Here is a 24,845-nt window from a genome sequence, read left to right as displayed (position 1 = left end):
CAGTTTAAAGGCTACAGGTGTTTTTAAGCATTCTGATCAGACCCCTGCTGAAGTTGTGAGAGCACTAGACTCCAGGTAATAAGAATGATAACGATGTGATTCGTCCCCAGTCTGTAAAATGACAGTCAAACTCATAACAAGTCAACACAAAAGAGAATTTCCAGTTGGACAAAATAATTAAATCCACCTGTGGGTTTACATTAAAATCTTACAGATATGATATATATGGGGAAAAGCTTAAAGAACCAATAGACAAAAGAACGCCACCTTAATTTTTTTTAATTTATTGCAGGTATTCTGTTATGTACATGTTTATTTACAAAGTTATGCATGTGTTTCAATCTTATTTCGATATTTTTGACAGCTGTATAGTAAATCTCCTGATTTCTATATAAGTATGATTAGAAAATCCAATAAACAATCATAAAAAAACAGGCTATAAAAAAGGAAATGGGACCATCTATCTTTAACACATGCAGGAGCAAGCTCATTAACATAGTTGAAAAATAAATACTATTGACAAATAGTATTCTGTCAACTATAGACATTTAACATTTGCCTTTGTCCACATGTAAAACATACCGCTAACTTACACTCATTTGTATGATGAAATTGACCTTTGCTTCATACTGTGCATCAAATATATTTTGTTTTTTTCAAATTGACATTCTACGTGGTTCATGATGATTTAGTCCGATTGTCAGGGAAGTGCCATTTTGGGGAAATCATACAAAATATTTAAGAGCACACACATTCAGTGAGTACAGCATGAAATGCAAAATTAGAAAAGATTAGAAAACTCCTTCAAACTTTCCTGGGATGTTACCGAATGTCAGGAAGAGGGGAAGTCTATGATCTTTAAGACAAAACAAATTGTCAAACTGTCAATGTCATAGTGCAATGTTGTAATATATCACCTATCCACCTTGGAGAGTGTTATATTATACAATCCAATTAAACAGTATTTTGATACAGGCTTCTTCCAATGTAACAAGCTGCACACAAGCACAACACACAGACTGGTGGTGCCGAGCAAGAGCCCATCTCTGAATGTCAGGTTGCTTGTTAGAATCCATTACTGTATGCTTGCCGACTCATTAAAACGGTGTGTCAGCCTCTGAAGAGACTTCTAAGATCACAAAGTGGGATGGGGCCAGAACGGGCAGCAGGGTGAATATTTCACATATTTGACGGCCGTGCACCGACTCCTTTTGAAACAGATTCCAGGCCAGATTTTCTTGAAAATGTTAAAATAATATTGTGGTGCCATCTGGAATAGTTCCACTTTCCTATTATTGCCTTTCGTTATGATACATTTTGGAACAATAAAAGAAGAAAGCTGTTTTCTAATTTTGCACAGTGTTTTTTGATGTCACGCTGTCAGACATAAGCCCTACATTACACTGATATTAGAGCCAACAAGTTGTCCATACATTCTAACTGTAGTGCTGCGCAAAGTACCAAAAAGCTGAAAAATAAAAACTGAACTGGTTCGGCAACTGTGGCAATTTGTCAAAACGGACCGTGTTTTTATAGTGTTTTAATGACAAAGTGACATAAGTTTGTCAATTTCTTCAAGAATTTGCTTTATTGTCTAAAAATCTACCGATCACTTTCTTTACTGTAGAGCTAACTCCCTCTCCATTGGGTTGGATTACCCCTCCAACTTCAAGACAATCACCTCCCTACTGCCAACCTTCAAAGTTGCATTTTTTTTGGCCACATGAGAAGAATGGCCACAACAAGGCGACGGCGGCACAGCCCTGACATAGTCTCACCTTCTAAAGCGGTAATGTGTGAGCAACCCATTGTCTAACTACACATCTAGTAGACGCAGAGAAACCTTTACATTCATTTGTTTTTTCTGGATATGATGACTTGAAGTCTACAATTCATCCACACTTGAAGATCAACATGTGTTGTACATTTTTTTTACTTGTTTTAAATCTCAAATCAACCAAAAATAAATTCTGTAAATGGCCATTGTCGTAATAGTTCTATGAATTGTTGTAGTTAATGTAGACACATCAGGTCACAGTGTCAAAAGAAGCATTTTTATCTTGTTTTCATTGCTTGACTGGACATACCCTGCAAGCAAAGGCATAAACTTGCTGATTAAATCTTGAATGTGACGGCAAAAATTGGAAAAATAAGGTTCAAATTCTTCTTGTTCAGCTCACTGGTGCCTGGTCGTAACACTGTTACTGGTTTGAACACCCAGAAAAGGGTGTTTGCTCGAAAATGTCTGCACACGAATGAACAATTTAATTGAAGTGCTGTCCTGCTCAAGTTTTTTTTTACTGTCATGTTTCTCATAATGGCATGAAGATTGAATTTGTTATGTTGATGGCAACGTACCCAGCAACAGGACAGATTTAAGAGCACGCAAATTCACTCTCGAGCCAAGCTCCCATCTGCTTATTCATTTTTTTTAATTTATAGCAATTTGACTATAAAGTAAGTTGTTAACTACAACAAAAAAATAAAAGGAAATGAGAACTCTGGATAATGTGAAAGAAGACAGACATCTTTTTTTTTTTTTTTTACACAAATTCTGGACATGAACACAAAACATGAGTTTTGTACTCTGACATCCAAAAAAACACCACCACACAAGCACCATCAACTTGAGGACTGCTGGCAAAGCATCCAAGGCTTTCTCTTTTGTTTTTCTGTTCAGTGTCTGAAATCCCACTGGGTCTTTCTCTGCACTTGAGCATGTTCTTTGTGCATGTTCTCGTCCAACTCCTCTTTGTTCGGGTTAATGCCATTTGCTTATAAGTGCAGATGCTGTCACAACAAGTTAAGTGATAAGATGCTCGCTTTCCTACTTCAACACCATCTTACCAACATCCACTGCCGAGCCAACGCTGATCCCGTTAAGATGATCAGCAACACACCCTCTAAAAATATAAATATAAATTCATCTAAACCCTGCCTTATTTTGGTCCTTTTTTGCTTTTTTTTCATTTTAATATTTTTTATCTGTTGAGTGTGGAGAGAAAAAAGAGAAGCTCTTTTAGCTGTTCTCGTTCCACTCTGGCATGATGCTGACACTATGTACAGTGTGATACTGGTGTGGCGACAGTGTACGTGGGATGCCATGTGTATAGAGGTACTCGTTTCCCTGTAGGCCAGCCGCTGGCGACTGGATCCCGGCCCCAGGACTGCACTGGCGGCCCAGAGTCTGGTGGGTCATGGAGCTCTGGTACATGGCAGCGTGGTGGCCGTCGCCCAGCTGCGGAGAGGCGTGGCCCCCGACCCCGCCAAGTCTGGACACCAGAGACCCTGAGGTGAAGTGAGCGGAGAAGTGCTGGTAGGGCAGCCGGTCCATTGGCTGCATGGTGGTGACGGAGCAACTCCCATAGGGTGAAACGCTGGCCCAAGTGTTGCAGCTGATGTCCTCCAAACTAGGAACTGGCTCAGCACCCTGCGACGCGCTGGCATACATGCATGCCTGCCGCTGGCTGGATTCACTGCGGTACGGCCCCCCGGCCAGGCCCAGGCTCTGGGCGTAGCCAACGGGACGGTAGTAATGGTCCTCCTCGCTGGACGAGCTCTCTAGGTACGCCTTCTTATAGCTGTGCTCACCTGAGTGACAGTCATCCTCCACTGCAGGAAGAAGGACAGAGTTAACAGCGTTACCCAAGTGTTTTAATGATGTCACTTCAGTCACTTCATAATGTGACCATTTGGAACGCTGCAGTTGTGTCTTAAAATTCTGTTGAACTTCTAATTCCGTAACCAAAACAAAGAATTACTTCCCTGCTAATAAGAAAAACGCTTATCCTGAAAAACAAACATAAAAACTGAATTTACATGCTTGAGTTTTTTTTGCTTGGGTGATTATGATCCCTTTTATGCACATGCTTTGTTGTATTTGCTGGATCATTAATTAGCACATATGTTCTGTATTGTGCTTATACAAAGCATGGTTTGTAGTCTAGCTATACGAGAGACTGCACATGAAAATGTGTCTTTTTTTTTTACAAAATCGGGCATAATTATATTTTAATTCATTTGGATTAATGTGCACTGTTCCTAAAAAATATTTGCTCAAAAAAGACAAATATACTCTCCATATATGCTGTAGGTAATTAAGATTTTCCGCAGATGGGACCCTCACTTATTACTGTTATGGGTCGTTTGTGGCCAAATTAGATCACACACATTTTTCTGTGCATGTTACGCTGCGAGTATTAACCAAATGAATCAAAAAGACTCAACTTGCAAAGGCAGTTAATACTGCAACTGTAGTGTAACGTGTATGGATACCGATCGCTCTCATACCTTTCCTCTTGATGCAGTGGTACTCCTGGCCGTGCTCATGTGGCAGCGGGTAGGAGCCCGACTGAGGCAGCATGTCCTGTGAGGTGCTCGTCACCCCGTTCTCACACTGGGAGTACTGGGAGCTCAGGGCGCTCGGGGTGGCTATGCCCTGCACCTCCCCGCTGAACGGGCTCTGGCTGGAGCCCACTCTCTGACGCACTGTGCTGCGAGGCACTACTGGATACTCCTTGGTACTACGTGCAGACACAAACACATGAATATAGTTAGTAATTATCTGTTGATCCCCCTGAGAGATTATTGCAAAACAGTTTATTAAGAAAAAACAACACTATCGATAGTTTATTTCTGTGCAGTTTGATAAATCATAAGAGCTGTTCTCAAAGGCAATCAAAGAGCATCAGGGAATCACACCCACTTAGGACACCCACAGAGCGAGAGACGCTCCTCTGGAGGGGGGAAATGCTTCCCAGTGAAAACTCCAGCATGTATTTCACTCCTATTAATCCACAGGATCCGCCAATAGATCATTTTGCTACTTTGGCTTCTTTGATTTCAGGGATCTCCTCGGTTGAAACAGTGACCTGGTTTTGCAATAAGCTCCCCCTTCAACGTTGTAACCAAGAGCAGACGTGCATAGCTTACTGTACTCGGCAGGATTGGACAATGGCACGTAAGATTGATAGTGCGGTCTGGACTCTCGCCACGCGCGATACGTTTGCATGTTTGGATAGGTGAAAAGCGTTTCACTCAAAACGTCGTATTAAACTGTGGCACGCACCTACTTAAAGTAACTGAACGTGTGCCCTACACAATCAAGTAGGCCATTTATTTAAAACAAAAGTACTTGAAAGTAGAGAAATCTCTCCCCGGATTTGACAGTATTTTTTCCCACAGCTTGAACCGCGACATTAATCTGAAATGTTTAATTGCGCAGGCCTTTTATTCAGTGGCTCAGGATAAAGGTTACAGGAAGGAGGTAGGATTTTAGCACCATGAGGAAAGCCAAACAGCTTTTCCAGTTTGTTTTCCCACTGATTTGGGATTTCTACATTTGAATACACACATTTGTATCGGCTGCCCAGAAGGGGGGGGGGGGGGGGGGTGGCGGGGAGTTTCAAAACCAGATATTCTCCTTTGAAAATGTGTTTTCCACGCAGTACGGACGCATGCTCCATCCCTCATCTGGACTGAATAATAGAGAGCGAGAGCAATGTGGTTGTGTATTGCCTTGGCCGCCGGACCAAGCCATACCACCAGTTCAACACACACACACACACACACTCTTTGGAAGCATTTGGAAAATCCTGGTAGAAAGAGCCGTGTGGAAGGGAGATGTTGCAGTCGTGTTTCAGAGGTTCTGCCAGATCAGCCATAAAAGTCTTTAGCATGAAAACTGGCCGAGGATCAAGAAATACACTTACATCACTGAAAATAACTCACTGAAAATAACACTCAGAACTGGCTTGCATTCGGGTGATTGAAGGACGGCTGTAAAGCGGGGCTTGTTAAGTGACACTGTGACCGGGGGATGTCAGCAATCCATTTATCTATGCTCGTTTGACATCACTTTGTGTCATTTTTTCCACGTATCGGAGCCCAGGATCAATTAAAGACAGAGAAATAATCACGTATCACTTTTTTTTCCATAGCTACCTTTGCATTCTGGACATCCGGTGTAGCTCCATGTCGTCGCTGCCACGGAAGCCTTTTGCAAACGGATTGTTCTCAATCTTCAGCTGGGTTATCTGGAAAAAGCAAAGAACACTTAGTCCCATATTGTGCGATGAAAGCCATTTGTTGGGATCTTGTCATCTAGAAGATCTGCAGCTATTGTCGTAGAAGTTGTAGGACCCGACACATGAGTTTTTTTTTATCCTCCAAAATAGGCGCTATTTAAATCAAGAAAATTCAACATTTCAATAATTCTCCTTCAGCTTGAGGCTCATATGATGACAGTCTTATAACATATTTTTGCAGTTTGGAACTGTTTTTGGACGCATCCAACTGCTCACAAGTTACCCCAAGAGAATGAAATCATAGATCACATTTCCAGAAACCTTTGGAAACAATTCAATAAATCATGTCTCCATAAGACATATTGTCTTTGCGTTATTTATAATGTTATATCTGACGGTCTCTGGCTGAACAGATGGATGGCAAGCATTGCTTGACAGATGCCAATAATGTGACATATTACACTATAGACTTGATGTTTTCGTAAAAAATGTCTTTGTAAATATCAAATGTGCGGAGAAACACCCCGAAATAGCAAGTTAATCCCAAAGAGGTTTAACACAATCCAGGGATATCCCTCTCATGAGCAGTGGTTTCTGGCAGGTAATTAGTTGGCAGCTCTTGTGTGCTTCCAGCTTTCTGACAAGACTGGAGGTTTGTCTGCACGCTGGCTGACACTCTAACCAAACCTTGTAAAATCTCTCATGTGACACTTTGCTAGCTTCTTGTTAATGCACGCAGCCTGGCAGAGCATTTACATTTGTTTCATCTTTTTTTTTTTTTTTTTTCAAGTGCAGGAATAAAAAGAGTTCAGAGGGCCGTTGCACTCTTCTTACCCACTGTGGGCGTTCCAAGAAGAAATACAGCTAGACAAATAATTACTCGTTCCAAAATTGATAGGAGTTCAGTTTACAGAAAAAGAAAATAATGTTGCAAAACACATGTGAGTTTCGTCTCCCGACTGGAGTCAGAGGGTGGAAAGAAACGGGAAAAAAGAATATGAATACTGGTGAAAATGTTCTGGGACTAGTCAAGACAATTGGGAAAAATTCATTCACAGCATCAAAGACAGTTTTATCCAAACTATGCTCATTAAAATAATGGAGGACTATATAAACAAATTTCCAGATGCCATTGGCTATTTCAGCGTAATCAAGTACTTAAACCATTTTTTAAAAATAAAACTTAAATATAAACTATGAAGTTATTGGTAAATTGCGTTGCCTATTTATTCACAGAGAAAATATGTCAGAAAACACAGTTTGGAGAAATGTTTTAATTAGGGGCAGTGACAGGAAAGAGTTGAAACCAGAGACTTTGGCCATTTTCATTAGCTGAGAGTCTAACAGGTGAATTGGACACATGCCTGCTGCAGCACGTATTGCTTTGACAGATGTTTGACTGTTTGATTAGACAGTTGTGGTTAAAAAAAAAAAAAAAAAAAAAAAAGTGCCTGCAAATCACAAATGCTTGTTTTTCTGCAGGTCTGGAAAAGCCCCAATAATTAGCCCGGGGTTACGATCTCAGACCCCAGTAACATGTTTGAAAATAATGAATGGTTTCTACAGCATGTCGTTCATTTGCGTTTCCTGTTCCCAGAAAACGCGGAGACGTCTGATTGGCCGCGGGGAGCTTTCGCCCCTCTCTCCCATATTCCCCAAACTAAGAACATATAGCCGAGGCCTACATGGTTAAATGATGTTAAACAGACGCTGTTTACACATATCTGTATCCCCCCACACACAGAAAAGTATGCAGGGTAAATATTTTATTTCTACTTCTCCCCCAACAGAAAGTCCAACTTAATCACACATTCATTTAACTGTAATTTAACATTATTACAGCCTAACTTTTTCCCAAAATCGCTGCGTGAAAAGGAAATCTTCCAGCTTTTTAAACACTAGTAGCCTCAGCAATAACATTTTCTTTTATTTTCCATTCATTAACGTCACGTTTACGTTTTTTATTTGCACCGTCAAAGGACTGCGTAAACGGAATGGTGGGGAAATAAGTAATAAATAAATAAACATATAAGTAAATATTCACACCGATTCTGAATAAATATATAATATTATAATATGATAATGTTTACATCATTTTCGTTTTTTTTATAAACATGTGGGCTGAAGATAATAACCTAGAGATAATCTAGTAATCAAGCTGATGTGCCCGCTTTTGTCTAAAAAACACCACATCCAATAGGTAACTATTGCATTAGCCGAAATATTATTTATTTAGATAACTAATAACGACCTAACGGTAGTTTTATTTTATTATTAATATTATTACTATTATTATTATATTATTATTATGAGCCTATAATTGTGGGTTGTTCTAGTTATCTTGTTCCTTCTATCTGCAGCTTGTCTCGCTTTACAAAGCGCTGCAGGCCCGTTGGAAAAAAAAAAAAACCCCGAGTCCCTTGAGGTCCGACGTCGTCTCGTCGGGTATCTGCAGTTTTCTCTCGTCTGTCAGTGACTCGGTGTGATATCAGAGATTTCCTGCTGACAGTGACGAGGCTTTAGCTTAAGAGCGCCTTTCATTTTCTCCCTGCAGCAGATGCTGTTCGCCGCCAGTCTCGTAAAAAAACGGGCAAAATTCAACATTGAAAATATAGGATGTCTGAAATAATCTAATAATAATCTAATAATTATATGGTAATGATTTGAAATAGAAATTAGGTCTGCATTCGGAATTTGCATGACATAATTCGAAATTTTGGACGTGCAATATGTTTATTTTCGCATCGTTTTTCCTCTTGCATGTTTTAAATATTGTTAAATAATAATAAAAACGACGTGAATTGAAAGTTGCTATTTAATGTCACAGATTGCAATAAAATAAATAAATAATAATAATTTTAAAAAATCCCAAAATCCGCCCGTGAAGGACTCACCTTGTGGTTCTGGTAGGACGTCACGGCGATGAAGGCCGTCTCGGGGAAGACGTGGGTGCAGAAGGCCGTGTTTTTGGAGCCGAAGCCGTTGTTCTCATCCGCCTTCACTATGTGGATCCTCGGCTGATATTTGTGCATCGAGTTTAAGATGATCTAGAAGAAGGGAAAAAAAGCCCGACGTTAGATCATTGATTAGGTGTCGTCACGTCAAGAAGCACCTTTCTAAAAATACACCTCTGTCTACATTTTCATGGTCAGTATCAACACTTTATCGTTATAACAAATGAACATGAAATGCAAACGTAAACAGAGGTAGCATAAAACGATATGGAGAGCATAATGATCAAAGTGTGTGTGTGTGTGTATGTGTGTGTGTGTGTGTGTGTGTGTGGGGGGGGGGGGGGTCATTCAGTGCAGAACAATTAGACATTTTATTGCCATGAATTCAGACTGGGGGGGGGGGGGGGGGGGGGGCTTTGCAGCTACTTGCAAACTTAAAGCAAAATACTTTATTAATCAGAGTCCCAATAGATGAAATTGGCAGTCAAAAACTGCAAGACTCTACAAATTACTTGTTTGACTAAAAGGTAAAACTTTTTTTAATGAAAGTTTTCTCGTTTTCCCAAATATTCTAAATAAAATCGTGCCATGTGCATTCTTAGTTTGTTTTCACAGATGAGCTACTCCTGTGAACATTTTATCTTACAAGTAAAAACCCAAGAACAAACGTTCAGCTTGTTATGTAACTCCCGACTGTGTGTTTGCAGATCCAGTGAGATTCACTCCATCACAGCCCTTTGATGAACGGCTCCGGGAGAGTGATAGACATAAGCACGTCGTCTCTCTCCTTGCCCCTCTAACCTGACTAACCTACTTTATGCTAAGTGATGACTACTACCCGTGGCTAGCTTGGCGACATTAAGACGCTGTCCGCGCAGCTGAACTTGAGCCTTGAACTTCTCTTTTGAGGCTCTCTCATCCGTGGGTCTTAAGTCTAATTGTTTTGACAGGCCGGGGACTCATAGTCACCAGCCTGGAGGAAATTTAATGGTTTTTATTTTCAGATCCACTTACATTTAAAGATTATAAAAGGGGGCTTTTTTTTCTCCTCTTCTTCTTCGTCTCCTCTTAACTCCCCACCCCCCCTCCCCTTTTTTACACCCACTGACCCCCACCTTTCTGTCCCATAGGCATTCCTCCCATCTGTTATCTTAAAGGTTGTTTTTGTACCTGCCCTTCACTGCCGGCATGAGAGGAGACAAGGGGTCGCCCTGACCTCCTGTACCTGTGGGGGCATCCCATAGCATTAAACAGACACAAGTCCTTTCTTAGAGCCAAGTGAACCACAGTTGCTTACAGAGATGACGCGATAGTCACCTATTATCAATTTCCAGCTGATCTTGATCTAATTTCATGGTGCGATAGCTTTTTGTAATGGGCTGAAACTGGCTGCCATGCACCTTGTAGCCGCGAGATGATTTAATGGAAGTTGCTGACCCTGCGCAGACAATATCAGCTGAGTGTATCACTTTGGTGAGATAAGCAGGCTGCCGAAGCGCCGATGACTTGCAGATGGGAAACTCGCCGTTTGCAAATTTTACAATCTATCATAAATGAAAGTATTTGCAGGAAAAGGGATTGCTGATCTGATCGGAGGTGAGAATAGTTTTACCAGACCTGAGTCCCAGCAATGAAATCTGACTGCTGTATTCCATGGTAGCTCTGTTTTGCTTTCCATATTTCATGTGTGGGGTTTGTATTGATTCCTGTGTTGTGAAGCCACCGAGAAAATGAGTAAAAATAACCACATGTCCCGGGCTATCAGGCGGCACTGTTGGATTTGCAAATGAGGCTTTAACGTTCATTGAAAAGCACTTTTCGCAAAAAAACAGTTTGAACACAGTGCAAAAGGAAAAGTAGGTTAAACAGAAAACATTTTCCCATGCATGCATTCATTAAGGGCTTACATGAGGTCTGCCCGAGATGCGTCCAAGATTGGACAAAAACCACGACAACAATCCCATCGATGCAAACATGTCAGTCATCACTGCATGGCTTTTAGGAGCTAAAAATGTCTGCTGCTGAGACACATTAGGAGTTGCATGGAAATATCTAAATGCACAATTAACCCTGAAACACAGCATGGTCCACCGACAGTGGGTTCCCAAAGTCCAGTGTGTGTTAGTGGGGGGTGTAGGGGGGGTAGCTGAGGACCACCCACTGGGGCCCCAGTGCACGCCTCGTCTCCTTGGCCCAGCCGTTGCCCTGCCTGGGTCCCTGTATCTCTGCCCCCCCCCTCTCAGCCCCTGGATGATAGTATTTAATGATAGTGAGGGATCACTTTGGGTCCCGAGCCGCTGCCCTTTGCTTTCAAGTCCCACCACATCAGAGAGTTTCCCCGAGCCTCGGGATCAGAAGGCTTTGTACACCATCATCTATTGCTGATCGCACACTGCCATTCAAATATAAACAGTGCGATCCTAACACTCCACCCTCCCGACCAAAACATGTGTGGGAAGACAGGGATACGAGTGCGGGAGCAAAATCGGGGAGGGAGATGAATAACACGCAGGAATATTCCAGGAGTTGACATGGAGATCAAAGCAAGAAACTGCAGCTTGGTATGAAAGCTGAGACAAAAATAAATGATTTTTAGGAATACAAATACTGGCGAAGAAGAGTAGCACTGTAGTGGTTTAAGAAGTATTACAACCTTTACCAGGATACTTAATATCAAGTAGAAGTACTGCATTTAAAGTTTTACTTAAGTAAAAGTACAGTAGGACAGAACAGTAGAACAGCGAATGTACTTAAGTATCAAAACGAAGTATTCTATGCATATAATTCCATTATATTATTTCATTAATTCATCTTCATGATGGTTGAGGCTCCCTTAACTTCTGTCTATGCTGCTGAAGTAGATGACCAATGTATGCAGTGCATGAAAAAGTACATTAACTTATGAAATGTAATGGCTAATAAAGTGGTTTATAATGGTAAACACTCAAGTACAAACGGCTCAAACTTGCATTTGAGTAAATGTACTTAGTTACTCTCCAAAACTGCAGTAGTAACAAACTTTCCCTTCGAGACTAAGGTATGATGTACACATTTGTGCATCCCATAGTGCTCTGCTGTGCAGAGATGCATCCAGTGATGTCCATATCAAGAACATATCAATACATAGAAACCTGCAAAAACAAACAAACGCACCATCCCATTCAAAACTATAATTATGTAATTTCCAAAACTTGCAGCGTTTCACTTTTACGTTTCTTACAACAACAAAAAAAAACTCTATAAAATGTAAGAATTTAGGAGGCAACCTGACATTTGAATAAAAATAATAAAGCTACACAATTAAATGTATAAAGACTCCATTGTTTCCTATGAGACTCCTTCACAATAGTCCTGAGGCGGTGAGCTCGGTCTGCTGACGTGTGTCTAATGACCAGACATCAGGGACAGAAAACGACTGCTGCTGGCCCATCTTAAATTGCTCCATTCTGCACCAGCCATGTTTTGGTCCCCATGTGTCACTGCTAGTAATTATAAATCATCTACAAGTTATTTCAACCAGCTGGACCAACAAGCCAATGAAATATATTTCTGGCCAGCCACCAGCGTTTCATTAATGAATCCCAGGGTGCTGTCTCCCAACACGAAGGAGCGTGAGCCAGGAACCACTGCAACCATTAAAAAATGCACTTTAACCCAAAAATGTACAACAGAGCTCACATTCCAACCGAGCACCGGTTTGATTTCACCAGCTGGGCTCTGGCAGGGCGACAACCGCCATAGGTGCCATGTGGATAGATGGTGGCGTTTTGTGCAGAAATGCATATGTTTAATTTTAGATTCATCACCAAACTGACTAGTCCCTGCAATGATTGTCAATCTCAACTCAGTGGGACTGATGACTGGAATAAATCAAACGTTATCACTGTAACATAAGATTGCATGTTTTCCTGCTGCCTCTTGATGAAGTATTTATGGAGGGCACCGTAAATACGCTTTCCCCCCTCATCGCTGGCTAACCTCGTTCAGTTTAACACCTCTAATCAAGATTAACACTTTGAATAATTTCTAACTTAATTCAATTTCTGGTGTTTTTCCACATCATTTTATCTGCCTGCTTAAAAAACCAGAATAGCTATTGATGTGCATTGTGCCAACACTAATAAGTGTTGTTTTTTCCCATTTTCCCTCTTTAATGACTGGGCCTATTAGTAAGAGAGATAATTGTGTGACTTTTTCCGTTTCTGCAACAAGACATCTAATTTGGCCTCAGTGTGCCATCGACATTAGAATTTTATGAAAACCTGACGCCAACAGGCCCATTTGTTGATGAAGTAAGTGATGTTGTTGTTGTTGTTGTTGTTGTTGTTGTGTAAGACAGAATCACAAAGGCCCCGGGCTAGATAGTGAGTCTGGAATAATGAGGAGGTAAAGTTAGGAAATGGATACCATACAGTCCCTAACCGGTGAGGGGGGGTGAGGGAGGCGGAGGGTGGGGGTGCTGTTGCCTTTTTCCTTGAAATAAAAAATAAAAAAAATGCTCCCCTCTATTTATGCGAGATGACTTCCAGGAGGTCTACAACTGGAATGCATCTAGGGGGTGCTATAATAAACCTGGGCAATGAAAAGAAACCATATATGTTATTCTAGTTGTTATCAACAACGCCAAGAGTCTGAATTCAGATGCTTTTGTGTGTTGAGAGCTTTGGTATCGGAATCGCAGTGAATTGCATCAGAATGAGAACATCTAAGATTTATAGTTTTTAAAATGCACTTAAACATTTGTTTTTTTAAGCTTTTCTTTTCATCTGATCTATTATCCCGTTCTTCCAATCAAGAATCAAGCACAAGAATACATGGCTCGTTAGTGAAATTAATAGAAACTATCAAAATGTTGCCTGACAGTATTTTTTTATTTTATATTGCAACAGCAACCAATATAGTTTCAAGGAAACTCCACATAAACTGTATCCGAGGTTTATATACTCTGTGCAAAACTCTACTTTCTGCCTTCTGCCATGTACATCTCAAAGACATTATTATTTAAAATAGATGAGGTTTGAAAGATAAACATTTGAAAGAGCAAATAATTAAGAAAAGAAGGAATGAGAGAGAAAAAGAAATAAAGAATTAACAAGAAAGTAGGAAAAACCAAGACTTCACAACATCAGTGGGTTTATAGAGCCTGTTGATGGAGAAATGGAGGAGTGACTGAAATTTGGTCTGTTAAATTTTTTAAAGTAAATTTAATAGACACCATTCCGCCTTCAATGTTGCCTGCAATTCACTGTTTTTACAAGCGAGTAGGAGGGGGCGTTGTATCTTTTTCATTCTTTTCAAATCATGACCTTTAAACTCTATAAGGTACAATAGCTGCATGTATAGCAGTCTGTGCAATGACAATTACATCTGATTTAATCTAAAAAATCTAATCTTATATATATATATATATATATATATATATATATATATATACAGTATGTGTATGACAATTCAAATATATAAAGTGTCTCAAAAAAATTTAAAACCTGAACACTAAAATTAAAACTTAGTGTGCAACTTCAAATGTAAATGCTGTGGATGTTAATAATAATAATAATAATAATAATAATAATAATAACAATAATAATAATAATAATAATAATAATAGCAACAATAGTAACAATAGCAATAATGCAAAACAAATATTTCATTCGTAATCAACTGTTGCACGTTTTGTTCAGTTTTAAAAAGTTTTTAAAGACTAGGAATTAAACGAGGAAAGCAACAATTACCCAGAGTTCAGCGGTGGAAACCAGTGCGCGTGTTGTTAATGGAAAAGGTGACAAAGATGAATAGAAAAGTTCAGTGTGTTTCAGTGACAAGCCTCCCTGCCGAAGTGCCCCTGAGCAACTAAATAAACGTCCAGGACTCGTCTCAATGCAGCACCATGTTATAGCATTCACAGACATGTGGTAAAGTAATATATATATAGGCTATATGATAGGCCTAGGCACCTACGTGTCCGAACGGGTCCAGGTGGTTGTTGGTCAGTTTCAGCTTCTGGAAGGAGACGAGCTGCCGCATCCAGTGCGCCCCCGTGGCGGGAGAGTCCGGGTGCACGTAGAGCCTGCCGGGCATGGCGGGCTCCGCTTTCCCGGTCACGGACCTGAATCACAGCAACACAGACACACGGTAACACCTCGGACTGGCAGCCGTTTGACAGCTCGCAACTAAGCAGGCGCTAAAGCATGTGGAAGTGGTCTTGTGCGTAAAATTTAAAACGGGCGGGGTTTTTTTTCTTCATTTTTTTAGGCCATTATTTCATTATCAAAATGGTGTAATAACGCAGAAGTAGAGATGGATTTTATGCAAAGTATTTAAATACAATCTAAAATTACAAAACGACTAATTAGGCCATCTTTCCTAACTTTCTAAGGCTCGTGAAACTCGCTTCATCCAAGACATTTACGCACTGAAGTCCGAGGCCACCATGTTTACCTCCCGATCAAAACATTGCATCACACGGCTCCATTAAGTTAAATACGTAATTATACATAATGGTGAGACGCTGTTGTTTTTGGGGATGGTCAGAGGTCAGATTAGCGCTGGTCCTCGTTGTTTTCCCAACATCGCGAGATCAAGGAGGAGAATTAGTTCCAGGACATGCTCTGGACGGGTGATTATCGGCTGTATTGGCATGTGATTATCCTCTAAATGTACCCCCTCCTCATTGAAAGGCGCTGACCCAAACAACGCGTTCCGAACCAAGGTTAGAGAGATCGACATGACACTAAACAAATAACCGTGTCTGTTAACGGCGGTGCACACACACACACACACACACACACACACACACACACACACACACACACACACACACACACACATATATAAAGACATCTATATATGTGTGTACAGGTACAACTATAGGAGAAGTCATCAGCATTCATTCAACAGCTCCGGCAGAAACATTTCTCCCTGCTGACAACATTTCTTGGCAAGCGTTAGAAAATACACAGTCCATAATTCTCTGGGAATTAATATGTTCACTTCCGACCCTCATCCATCAGGGCAACAATATATGAATTTCCTGTTGGAATAAACTCCAGAGAGTATAGCTGCGACCCCCACCAGTACAACAACAAACCCCTCGTTACCGCGAAACGTCGTGCGCGTAAAATGAAAATGAAAACATTTTTAAAAAAGTTTGTCACTGCAAGAAAAAGTCCTCAAGAATTTGTTTGTCACATACCATTTGTTGTCAGCGAACTTGTATCGATGGTCGTCCGCGGGAACAACGTCCATCAGGAGAATATATTTCGTTTTGGGGTTTAATCCCGTGACCTTCACTTTGAAGCTGGGGAACATTCGCCTGTAGAGGACACAACATCGTTTATGGCGCTACGGTGGGCTATTGCTGTCCAACTGTGGAAAAAGAAGGCGACTTGCAGGCAGAAAATAGACTGTGGGTTTTTTTTTTTTCATGATGTTCTCCTCTATTGAAAAAATAAATAAAAATCCCATCCAATTTTAGCCATTTTCAAACATTTGGCATGCGCATACAAACTTTTACAAAAATGTGAATGAAAACAAAGTTTTTTTTATTGTTCCAATTTGCAAATTAAACTAATATACATACAGTCAGCTGAGGTGGGATGCTTTGAAAAAATAAATTCAGGGCAGGGCGTTAGTCCGAGAGGGACCTGCGCATTCTGAGAACGCACTTTTTCACTGTGGGCCAGAATTTTCTATTTCTTTTTTTTTTTCACGATCCGTTTAGTAAATCATTTAGATATTTGGTAGCTGTCATATTGCAGAAGGAAAAAAAACACAGTAAGCCTGGCCAGTCTCAGGAGTCAAAGGGGAGGACTGAGGACGAAGGGAGAGCTGCTGCGTAATATCAGTTCACGCCAAAAAAACAGGAGAGGGAGAAATGACTGACGGGAATATAATGGAGACTTTATGCAGCTGTGTGAAAACAACCGCCTTCTGCCCGCACTGGAGAGCACAATGAAATGGAGCCGTGCTCCCCTCTAAATATTCATCATTTATAATAGCTGCCCACATGTGAGCCGGCGGGCCACTTTGACGGGAGCAGACACCAGCGGTCATCATGCATATATTACGCACGTTCACACTCTCGATGACTGGATGCAGTCCGAGGGCATCTGTGGAGCTGACATGTGAGACGCGGTCCCTGCTTATAACATGTCGCCCCGCGAGGCTTGTCACACATATGCAAAAGTTTATACCCACATATATAAATTACATTTTGTACTACATGTACATATTTAATATATGAATATATGAGTTTAAAATTGAATTGAAAGAAAAATGTTGACTCAACTGTCCTGTGCAGGATTTCACACTGCAGGACAGCTTTGTCCATTTGCTCTCTCTGATTGCTGGATGGTATTACAATTCCCCAACAGGGCCACCCAGACTAAAATGTATATGGTGGTGTTGCAGAGCGCTAAAGCGTCCACCAGATGCTCTGTGTTTTCTCTGTGGTTCCTCACAGTGTATATTTCCAAATCCCCACCCAAGAAAAAATTCCAGCCGGGCCTATAGGCTCCACAGTGGACTCATTCTGGGCCTACGTGCAATTCATATCAAATCAGCATATGTGAGCCTTATAATAACGCCCCTTTTTTTCTGATTACATGCTTCCTATCACAATAATGATACATATTTTTTTATGTTGTCCTCTTACCTTCCAGCTTTGGTGATGATCATCTCCGTCCCCACCTCGTCAAACTTCATCCAGAGTTCCCTCTCGTGCAGGTAGACTTTTATTCCCTCCATCCCCTTGAAAAGAAAGCGTCTCAGTGGCCAAAGTGCCCACAGGATTGCTGTAACAGGCCTTCTACAATTCTACGCCGAGGTGTCTAACATGGTTTTGAGGCCTTCTGAGTTGCTCAAATAGCCTGCTGTCAAAAATAACGTCATCTATTTTCAGCTACCAAAGAGGAAATAATAAATGACAGTAAAATATACATTTTATATTTCAAGACACATGCAAAAAATTAACTGAATTTGTTGTACATTTAAGTCCAAACAATAAAGAATGTAAGGCATGTATGACCATGTAACTCTCAACTCAGACATTAAAGATCTGGGTGTGCTCTGTCATTCTGTCGTCTCTAACCTGTTGGCCCTTTAGCATTTAAACCACACACAACATAGTGTATAGTAAGACCAGAGTGCATGTCTGGTGACTGCAGAATTTACGAGTATACAGTCTCATGTTTAGTCATAAAACCTAAAAACAAACCAAAATTGCTTTGAAACAGTTTCACTCCTCAAATAAATGTTCTAAAATCAGTTTCTCACTGTGCCAAAAAAAGTTAGATCTGTATAAATAAATGTACTTTGGGAGAAGTCAAATTATTATAATCACTCAATCCCACTGGCAGAGAATTTCTTTAAGAGTATATTTTATTTTGAGTGTATATTTAAACACCCAGAACGACAAAATCCTACTTGTATATTATACTACATATATATGTACTTATATATATATCTATATATATAGATATATATACTGGAAAAAAAGTATATATATATAACTTTTTTTTCTCCAGTGAACGTGAAGTGATTGAGAGCAGCCTGAAGCAGTGAGGCTGAGGCCTACACATAGACTGATACTGACCTGCTGAATGTAAGTCGTCTGGGACGATGGGGATTTGCTTGAGGTCCCGTTCTGTTTCTCTGATTTATTATCGCTCGGTAATTCCCTCGATTCCGAGCCACCAGGAGAGTTTTCAAGGGCAAAAGTCTCCTCTTGGTCCGCCATGACCGGAGCTCCGAAAACTACCGACCCCAGCTGAAAGACCCAAACAGAGCTGTCAGTGTGCGGGACCGGATCTGACTGCTCAACATTGTAACACTGCTTTCAATAAGTTACATACAGACACCGGTGAGCTTTATTATGGTGTGATTAAAAAATAAAACACATTTTTTGGAAGTGCCGTGTTCTAATTAAAAATCACAATTAAAAGGGAGGAAAACACTTGATTAAGAAGGGAGGTTTTTCAGAGTAAAAGCGAATTGGTTGCACTATTACGTTATTAAAACAAGTAGGTTTGGAAGTTTACGTCCAGATGTTTGTCACAAATTGTCTACTTTGAGTGAATTGAAGATATTATTTGAACAAGACACGGTAGTATAGCATTAAAAGTGTGATGGCTGACTTATTTGTTGGGGGGTGGGGGGTGGATGAGGCAGCCCCAGGAGCCCCCCTCTCTTTTAACAATATTTCCTCCTCATGTTCCCCCAAACAAAAGAGCGTTACTGTACTATCGCGACACGCTGACGTCCAGAACACAATGCCGCCTCCTAAAACACGCCGCTCGGACGCGGTGTCACTTCTGCAGAGAGCGGCGATTCCTCCCCGCGTCGTAGAGTAGCCGCTCTCTCCGCCACAACACCGCGTACACACGTAGCCGGATCGGAGCCGGGGGGAGGGGGGGGTCTGCTTACCTAAAAAACAAAACGCGTCGCGGGTTTGGAGTTGGACAAACAGCAGTCTTCGTCTTTGGAAATGTTCGACGCGCAGTCCCAAATTAGATAATCCAGACGCTTTGCTCGATGTAGCTGCACAGAATCTCCATGAATCCTTCTCTCTTTTTTTCCCCACCTCCTCCTCCTCCTCCTTCTCCTCTTCCTCCTCCTCCTCCTCCTCCTCGTCTCACAGTTAGTCCAGATTCCCTACAAGTGGAGCCGTGGCCGTGGAGATCCCCGGTGCTCGGTGACAGCGACAAGGCGGCTGCTCGGTGCCTAATTGTGCATTTTACAGCTGAGGAGCGTTTTGTGAGCCGAGCCCGGTGGTAGCACCTAGCAGTAAGCTGTAGCCGAGTCCCAGAGGAGCAGGTCCGTCACCTCCTTCTCCCCTCCTCTCTCACTCTCCCACTCTCTGCCTTGTCAATACTACGTCCCCCCCACCCTCTCTCTCTCTCTCTCTCTCTCTCTCTCTCTCTCTCTCTCTCTCTCTCTCTCTCTCTCTCTCCCGTGCGCGCTCCCTCTCCAAACCTCCACTGCGCATCACTGACCAACCGTGCGAAGCGGAAGCGGAGTCCGCGACGTAGAGCAGGGGGGGGGTGGTGGTGGTGGAGGGTGACGGGGGGAAGCAGTCTGTGCAGGAATAGCATTGGTTTGTACACTAAATAATAATTCCTTCCAGGCCCTCACCCCAGTCTCTCCCCTAAACCTCTCCATAATCCCAGTCTGGTCGTAGGAATCCATTTGATAGCCGCTCCTTCATGCGCCATTACGCGCAACCTCTTCTTCAGCCCCCAGACGAGAGTAGTGACCACGTTCATGAGGCAGCAGCTAAATGTGATAGATGCATCGTTATATACAGTAGGTCAACAGGTTGTCTGTGCTCATGGCCGGAGGAATGATGAAGATGGATAGATTAATCGACCATATGTTTTTTTTTGTATTTGTGTGGGTAATTAACAATGCCAATTAACGGGTCATTCCCTCAAGCAGTTTGTCTCTGAATGTAATGAAGAACCGTGTGATCTTTCCCCGAACAGCGTCCAAAAGCTGAGAGTAGGAGCCTAAAAGACGCAAATAGATGGGGATTGGATATATTTGTCTTCACAAGGGGGAAAAAACAAGCCTGGGGCGGTCGGTGCAGGCTAAGTTTAGGCCTGTGGCCTGACGCGGGTTTAGTCTGCACACCGCCGACCGTATCACAGGACGCTGGATTTAAGATTCTGACACGTTAAGTTCACAGCAGAAGGCATGGAGCCATGTTTGCATTGACAGCGCCAGCAGACGCGTATTTAGTGAGCTTATAGGGACACAGCAAAGAGATACCATTCACTGCACCCCCCCACACTTCCAAAAAAAAAACCAACAAACCAAAAATATGATCAATTTTCAACAAAAAGTGGAATAGGAAATCAGCTTTGTAGTTTGGAATTATTATTTTTATTAGTGTTGTAGTTGAAGTGTAATTTTAATGGACACAAAACCACAGCCAACAAGCTGCATATTGTTACTTTAATTATTTATTAGAGAGAGAAAGACAGCAGCGGATTGACAACACACGACTTGCTAAAGTTGACATTTCTTGCAGTGTGCGTAATAAAACGTCTCATTTGCATTTTGAGGCTGTTATCGCATTACGCACGCGCCCACAGAGTCAGTTTCTCCATCATTCGGTGTGATACGGAGACGCAGCATGTGGTGGATGTTTGTCCATTAGCAAGCTGTCAATAGGAACACTTCTTGAGACGGTTAGGACTGAATCACTGGTGGAGTTACAATAACATTGATTTCATTGATATTTTAGTATAAACATTATTCTAAAACATTTTTGAATGTTTTTAAAATATAGAGATGTAAATATCTTTTTTTTTTTCAACATCATGCTCCTGGAAAAGGCAGCAAAAGTACATTTCAGCACCACAGTTCTAAATTGGACAATTTCCTGTGAGGATGTATTCTTTATCTTATCAAAAAACACATTTACTGAAGGGAATGTAGAGGTATGGCGCTGGACATTTTGCAACGTTTTGGATGTTTTGATGAGTTATATAAGGTAAAGGGAGTCCCTTTCTCTCTTGTACACAAGCTGTTTATGCCTTCAGTTACATGTTTCTCAACGCTACAACAGAAATAGGCGCTCCTATATAAATATAAATATGAGAAAAATATACTCTCCTCCCCAAAAAACAGCCAATAATTGTTGCTACAATTCGTTTTACACTGCAGCGTCATTGCAGGATAAAAGCAGATAGATAGACATAATTTTTGGAAGAAAAAAAACCCGCCAACAACTGTATTTATATAAAAGAGAAAACAGAGGAGCGATGAGAGAAAATCCGTCACGTCAACAATTAATGAAAGGTAGATAGTTTGTGAGATATGTATCTGTTGTAAGGTCAGTATAATATAAATGTCGAAACCTCCTCTAAAAGATCTGTAATATCTGACAAGTTTAACTGAATTCAAATCACAATCAGTTTAAATATAGTCACGTGCTCTATACCTGCTATGTCCCCCATACGTGTGTTTTAATGCTTCCCTTTTAGCCACAGCGCCTAATAATTGGCATGAAAACTCGATAGGAGAGATTTGTGCCAAATAATAAAAACAAAAAAAAAAACCTGCTCCGTGGCTTTCATAAAATCAACTTTGAATAGATTTCAACAGTGGAACTCATCGTCTATGAGGAAACGGCCACGTGGAAATTGATTGAATGCCTAATGAGCGAGTAAACGGGGGGAAACAACGCCTGAACAACCCAAAACGCAACGTGTTGATCATTTTAAAGAGTTACAGGCAAACCCTCACCAACACATGACGTGGACTCAGAGGTGCAGCATGAAAGCGTCACACTATAATTAACTTCGAGCCTCCAACGGGAGACGCGTTAACGGTGCTTCACACAAATTAAATGTAAAAAGAAAAGAAAAGAAAAAACAAAGAAAAGCTGGATTAAAAAATACTGACAGAGAGAGAGAAAAAAAGAAGTAAATACATCGTCGTAATTTTGGCAACTAAAACACCATTCAGAGAGGTATTAATAGTGTCACACCAAATAAATTTATAAAAAAAGATTAAAAAATAATCAAGTGCGAAAAAAGCCTCCTTTGTAAGTGTAATAGCACACTGAGTTACAACCGCTAGCGGCGAGATTTCCAACGGAAGAAGAAGAAGAAAGAATGCAAGTGAATTACACAAGCGGTCTGAAATAAATCGGCCTTGTGCAGGATGGGTTAAAGTTCACATGTTGTGCGTCTGATCAGTCCCGTAATGCAAACAAAAGAGAGGCACATTTAAAATGATGCTCGTTTATTTCTTTAATAATCTGCGCAACTAAAAAAACGAAATGCATTCTAACAACCAGAGTATGAAACTAGTTCTAGTGAAATTAAATGGAGAAAAACAGCAAGAATCATATGGAAATTAAAAGTATAGCGTTGCTCATAATTTAAACACACAGTGAGAATTACAAAAACAAAAACACACTGTGGCTGAATTTAAATAGTGAGATTGCAGATGATGTGAAATGTTTGGTTTTCAGTCTGCAGACAGGGCAGCTGAGTGGTGGCAAAAGTCTACTGCAGCTTAAATTCAAGACCAAATTATGTTGTGAAAGGAACTTTAATTGTGTTAATTATGGAAGTGATGAAATTGAAGAGGAAGCCTGTATCTGTGGGTAACTTTCTCTGCATTAAAAACGGAATCCTTTCAATCCTGAAACCCTTTTAGACAGTGGCGGTTCTACACGGGGGCCTACAGGGGCCAGTGCCCCTGTAAAAATGTCCTAGGCCCCCCCTGTGGCCCCCCCAGAGCTGACTGAATAAGCTGACTGAATGATAAAATGAAAATGAAATAAATTGATCAAGTTATTACGATTTTATGCGCTAGCGCCAAAAGCGGAACTAATGTGACTCAGCGCTCTACACGGAATAATTAGAGCGACGCACCCAAACACTGCCTTGCCGGATGCGAGATGAGAGTGAGAACGGCACTTTCCATTTTTTAATGTGCCCCTCTGATCAAACATTGGCCCCACCTTGGCCCCCCCAGTAAAATTTGTCTAGAACCGCCACTGCTTTTAGAGTATAGTTATAGTTTAAAAAAACACATTTTATGCACACGAAGTGCACAAAACCTGTCCTCACTGCTGAACAAAATACATCCCAACATGTTGCGTGACCGTGCCGGCTAATTAGTATTTACTCTGAAACATAAAATCTAAATGCAGCCTGGAAGATATACGATGCATCGACCGCAGACGTCAGTCAGCAACAGCATGCTGACCATCTGAGCAGTCTCGTCCCTCTGCACTGTAAATCTGCAGCACTCGCAATCAAACCCTCTGCAAACGATGCCTAAAGGCCATGAAAGGTCACATCTTGAGAGCACAACGTGTTGCACCAAACGTTCCTCTTGGAGGACTACAAATCCCACTTGTGCAGTTGCAAACGACAGAAGTAAACAGTGGGGAAAATACAGCGATATGTACGTTTAACTGAGCTTGTAAGGTTGCAAGAATACAACCATCGGAGCGGTTTAATATGAATTTTATGCTGGAAAATCATGTGCACACACACACACACACACACACACACACACACACACACGCACACACACACACACAGAGGGAGAGAGGGGTTAAATACATAATACTCCCTACCTCCTGGCTGTCCACTGCTATTGAGTGTGTGGTCTGATGTTACCGCTTGTTTAGGGCAGCTTAAAGTCTGGTGAGACTTCAGCAGACAGGCAGGTGAAAGCGCTGGTGTGGCTAACCACCGGTCCAGCCAGGACTCCGGGATCAGGGGAGGGGAGGCTGCCCAGATGCTTCGCACCAAAGACCAGCTGTGAGGTTTGTGGCTGAAAACCCATCCTCAGTTTGGCTCTCAGGAGCTGAGCGAGAGAAGAGGCAAGAGGGAGCGGGAGAGAGGAGGAAAAACAAAAGCTGCAGAGATTGCACATTTGAGGGTCAGATCGGTTCCAGGTGGCACCGAGGAGTCGCCTAATTGGACCGAATGAGTAGGAATTGGAGGTCTCTTCGTTTAGACGCGATGTTTTCATTCACGCCCTATACGCCGTTAATGGGTCGAGCACAGAGTGGATTCTGTGACCGATTTCCGAAACGTAAACAAAGGAATATTGTGAGTCATCCGTGTGCGGACGAAGTTCTGCTGCTTATGAATACTCGGCTGTTTGTATATTCAGCAAGGATTCCACTGTCAAATGAGGAGACGGCCGTAACTAGACGAGAGCAGAAGCTTGATTTGTGTTCTGCAGATGGCACCTCTATCGCACATCTGGCATGTCGTCTTGTGTCTGAAATGACAGAAAAACTAGGGTAATACCGACTGACGCGTCACTTGTTGGTGAGGAGCATGAACACTCCCACTCGGCCTCCACCATCCTCCTCCGTCTATCAGCTCTT

The 24,845-nt window shown here is 41.5% G+C and overlaps 1 protein-coding gene across 1 annotated transcript; it reads right to left on the bottom strand.

The window, feature by feature from the left end:
• Positions 1-280: 280 nt before the first annotated feature.
• Positions 281-19,840, bottom strand: tbx5a (T-box transcription factor 5a). Its single transcript, XM_084035351.1, has 9 exons — positions 19,403-19,840; positions 18,573-18,746; positions 17,634-17,728; positions 16,173-16,292; positions 14,939-15,086; positions 8,921-9,073; positions 5,944-6,035; positions 4,291-4,523; positions 281-3,612 (listed from the first exon to the last, which is right to left on the bottom strand). Exons 2-9 carry the CDS (start codon positions 18,714-18,716, stop codon positions 3,020-3,022), a joined length of 1,578 nt encoding a protein of 525 aa, XP_083891477.1. The 5' UTR covers positions 18,717-18,746; positions 19,403-19,840; the 3' UTR covers positions 281-3,019.
• Between the last annotated feature and the right edge of the window lie 5,005 nt (positions 19,841-24,845).

This window comes from Eutrigla gurnardus (genome assembly GCF_963514095.1).
Source record: "Eutrigla gurnardus genome assembly, chromosome: 19".
NCBI classification, from domain to species: Eukaryota; Metazoa; Chordata; class Actinopteri; order Perciformes; family Triglidae; genus Eutrigla; species Eutrigla gurnardus.
This window is presented reverse-complemented; position numbering and strand designations above follow the sequence as displayed.